Source organism: Anneissia japonica, unplaced genomic scaffold (assembly GCF_011630105.1).
Source record: "Anneissia japonica isolate Jap-2015-1 unplaced genomic scaffold, ASM1163010v1 scaffold3862_len378127_cov164, whole genome shotgun sequence".
NCBI classification, from domain to species: domain Eukaryota; kingdom Metazoa; phylum Echinodermata; class Crinoidea; order Comatulida; family Comatulidae; genus Anneissia; species Anneissia japonica.
Genome location: NW_022702440.1, coordinates 143,121 through 147,688, shown reverse-complemented (window position 1 = coordinate 147,688; position 4,568 = coordinate 143,121). Strand labels below are relative to the sequence as shown.

General features: G+C 30.5%; 1 protein-coding gene across 1 annotated transcript in view; it reads right to left on the bottom strand.

Moving 5' to 3' along the window:
- The window catches only part of LOC117103858 (glutamyl aminopeptidase-like), a 20,405-nt gene continuing 15,837 nt past the window's right edge, over window positions 1–4,568 (bottom strand). The window contains exons 17-19 of the mRNA XM_033244475.1: window positions 3,532–3,672; window positions 2,044–2,125; window positions 1–1,933 (exon numbers count right to left, since the gene is read on the bottom strand). Coding sequence (XP_033100366.1) covers window positions 1,790–1,933; window positions 2,044–2,125; window positions 3,532–3,672 — 367 coding nt within the window. The 3' untranslated portion in view covers window positions 1–1,789. The remainder of the gene's footprint in view (window positions 1,934–2,043; window positions 2,126–3,531; window positions 3,673–4,568) is intronic.

Genomic DNA, 4,568 nt, shown 5'->3' with positions numbered 1-4,568 from the left:
CATGATGTCAATTACATGTTTTATTACAACTGTTGATACATTGACGGATATGAAAATGTGTGATGAACAGTGGATTCTGGAATGCTTTAATGAACTACTAAATAACATTATACAAAATTGTGTCGGTACAATTAGCAAGTTTGCATCGTTATATGATTTTTTTGTTGAAGACCTGTGCTTGATACGATAATTACCTCACTTATATATGTATATATATATATATATATATATATATATATATAATTACTATCTATAAATCTGTTTATATAGGACTATATTATATTCAAAGTATCAACCGTTTCTCATCCCAGTGACCCAGTTGTCTCAATAGACAAATGAAGTTCCCGGGTTCGAGCAACTTTTTTCACACTCGCAGATTCTCAGAATTTAATATGCTTTACTATTACCGCAAGACGGTTTAACGTTTATCTCTTTGATAAGTCATGGTTTATTTAATAATACACCCAGATCAGCATCTCATACAATAATATACGCCCTCACATAGAAAAGCTGTAGAAATAGTATTAAACCATAGAAATACACAGCTAAAATTATAGTGAATAAACATATTACATAAAGTTGCTCCATGTTTCTTCGAACATTATAAACAAATAAGTAAATTAATAGGAACCGTGATCAAATATAGGAACAAGATATTTTATAATAATATCTATCATCCTGTAACTAATATAAGAATTTGTTCCTAATCAGTTGTATGAAAAAGCTCTTCTTGTGGAAAACGTTCAACCTGCGATCTTTCGCTAACTTGGCAAGTGTCAAACCGCTAGAACAATGAAGCTGGCTGGAATATCATAATAATATAAATTCACGTCAGATCTCTTTTGCATATAACTGATATACACGCCTTTATTATTATTAACATATCATAAAATCAATTTTACTAAATATTTCTATCCACACTTCTATGAAATCTCAAAGGCCTACAATAATAATTATTGTTTATAGTGGTTATGTCCTTGTATTTTCCAGTTCTATGGCTCTTTAATCGAATTCAAGAATCAGTTCTCACGACTAAATTTAATCATAAGAATCAACACCTAGTTCAATTTACATTTCAATTAACCTTACTTTATACGTCTGCGTATTTAAAACACACCGATTGCAAATATAATATAATTGTGTATTAAAATAGGTTTTATTTTAATAACATGTGTTTTTTCTTACTTTTCATAGGCGATACAACAACTTTTATTGATTATCAATTTAAATATTCAACCTGTTTAAACTATTTTCTTTTTTCTTTTTCTTTCAAATTCACAATTTTAAAAGTTGCGTTTTCTGTAATTATTATGACTTCGTGTATTTATGTCATGAAATCTGAAATAATTTCGGAAATAGGATGTAGAGGGCGCTACAATAGAAGAAATCGGAATAATTACTAATTCAGTATTTTATTCTAATACATATGAACTGTAAATTTCATATTATATATATATTATATATATATAGAGAGAGAGAGAGAGAGAGAAAGTGAGAGAGAGAGGGAGAGAGAGAGAGCCTAGCACCTGACGATTGAGGAAGTACCTCATGAAACAGCCTGTAGTGCAATAAAATGTTGATTTTGTAACCAAGCGTCATCTTGTTTTGATTTTATAAGTCTGCCCCTGCATCGAGCACTGTTGTCTAAGTAATCTGGTTTCAACTTAACCTAATGGATTACTGTATAAACAAAAACGTTCACTACAAAAATTGTCTTGATTCATACAAACTTTTAGTATAAAATTAATATAAGAAAAGGAGCGTGTTCCCGTGGTCAGTGTGCATGTTATTACATGTTGTCTGCTAGCCACATTTCTATTTTCTTTTCATTTACTTTTAGCCAGTCGATGTTAGTCTGTACTTTTTCCAGTGCTTGCTTGCGCCCTCTCTCACCAGCACCGGCATCTGGATATGCATTGAAGAAGTCTTTCATCTGGAACAAAGCAAAATTATTGATTGTTTAAAATTGTGTATACTATGTCCTCTAAGCCTCGCACTTTCATTTAATCTGATTTGTAATAAATAAATATATAGTATGCGTACCTGCTGTAATTTAAATTCTGTTGCATAAAACTCACAAATACTTGGAACTAGACGACCAAGTGATCTGGAACTTATACCAAATCTAGAAATTATTCAATCAAATAATAAAGTTTATTATTACAATTTAAAAATAATTGTTTGTAAATTAGGCATTGCAATAATGAATCTCATTCAATAATATATTCAATACGATGATATCTACATTAGTATTTTATTTATTTATTATTGGTATTATTAACATTATTAAATAAGAACTGGCAATACTTACATTGTTTTATTCATATATTCAATCATTTGTTTGAAATCAAAACAATGTAACTTTATAATATTGATAAAATGTTGAGAACAAACTTCACGAAGTTATACTTTACAAAATTGATAAAAACAAATCAAAACAAATGAACATGAAATACTATTGTACATAACCTGTACAAAGCTGTATAAATTGAATTAAAGAAGGTTTTTTAAATGGGAAAATGCACTATAAAAAATATGTATTCTCCTAAAGTCGATTTAAGCAACTCAATCGAAACGTCGAGATATTCTCAACTAACAGCAGTTCTTTTTTATCTACAAGCTTTAATATAATTACGGAATTACTTCGCCATGAAAACCTTTGGAACCCCTATGGAAATTAATCCTTTTGGGGGATTTAGAGGGTTATCCCAGATATCAACATTGATGACTTGTTTTCTCAATTTTGTTTCATTGTAATCAGTTGTTCCGGTTTTGTGATGTTTTTTATTTGATATCAAATTAATCAAATCAAATCAAAATAATAACAATAGTTTAAACAAAATCAGCTTGGTACAAACTTTAAGCTAAGACCAATCATTTTGAGCAGAATTGCTATTTTCGCTCCACGTGAGTTCTTGATCTTTCTCTAATGTTAAAACTAACCATGTTACGTTGCATAACTTAGAATATGATTTTACATTTCCGTGTAATTTCCAAACCAAATCAGCATGCATAATAAATATGACAGTGCCACTTTAGTGGAATATTACTTGCATCTAATATTATGTGTTAAATACGGAATATTAACTTCCATTTGTCAGTTCACTTAAAATCACCGAGGTGAACATTAGGTTGAGCCAAGCTACTTCTTGGAAGAGAGACCGTATTGAACTGGGTATTTTGATTTTGAGAATTTTGATTTGTTAAAATATAGGTCTCTACAGGGGCGCAGCAGAAACTGCTGTCGTTGGAACATACTTTATTCTGAATCCTAAATTTAGGAAATTATACTTGAATTTGAATAATTGAAATTATAGCTGTAATCTAGTTAAATATCTTAAACCATAGGCCCAACCAATCCTCTTTAAAATAGATGTTGTATAGTCAACGTACAGTATACATCTAGGCCTATTACTAAGACTGGAGCATGCCAATGACGGCCATTTAATACTGGGGAATTACCCACAACAAGAACAACAACAAAAACATCAACTCTATGTTATAATCTAAACTATCTATTTTGTTCAATACCTTTCGACTAATTTTTCCCAATTTGCTCGTACCCAATCCCACACTAAAGGATTTCCAACTGGGTTATCTGCGATGTAGTTCACTACGGTGAAAAAGTCCTGAGAACGTACTTTAGTTTCATTCATAGCATATGTCAAATATCTGAAATCAAATAATAAATAATATTAGTTGTCAAAACCAGTTGAGAGACTCCCAACCCCTGTCGATATATCTTCGACCTTGGAAGAATAAATATATCAACCCTGGTAGAAATTACCCAATGGATTTAACCTTGTCGTTTTAGTGGGATTTTTCCCGTTTGTAGAAAATAATTAATACCCCCAGTTTTTCATATCAAATACACATAGTTTCTGAACTTTGGTATGTGTTGTTTTAATATGTTTGAGGTTACGCATGGATATTAACATACACCTCAGTTGAGACTTGGTGAAAAAGTCTTTACTGCAAGTAAAATAAGAACGTCATGTCGCCCTCAACGTCATGTATAATTTTGATATTAAAAATTGTATTTAAAATTTAGATAATGTTTGTGAATAACATTAATAGTCTTATCTGAGATAAATTATTTAAAGTTGTATAGTTGTCTCAGGTCTTATCTAACTGTAATTTCAATTTTTTTTTAAAGACATTAAAACAAATGTTTTCAGATCCTTTTTATTAGAACAAGGTATGACTATAGTTGAGAGTGGTCACAAACCTTGCTTTTCCCCTTTATCTCTAGTGCAAATGAGGGATGTATTATTTTGTAATAGTATAATACCGGTAATTTACAAAATTATCTAATTTACAAGGTGCAGAGAATTTCATTATGTTAAATTTCATGGTTCATAATTACAAAAACATTATAGTAGGCGATTGAGTAGTAACATAGTTCCGTAATTGAAAAAGAAATTCTACATCTATAGACTGTATCATCAAGCGAACCAATAATAACGTGGCTCTATATAATTGCGTAGAAAGGTAAAGGTAAATGTAGGAGAATAACCCATAACTTGCAGCGTCATTGTGCTGAATTGCGTATAGGCGTGGTCCCTGAC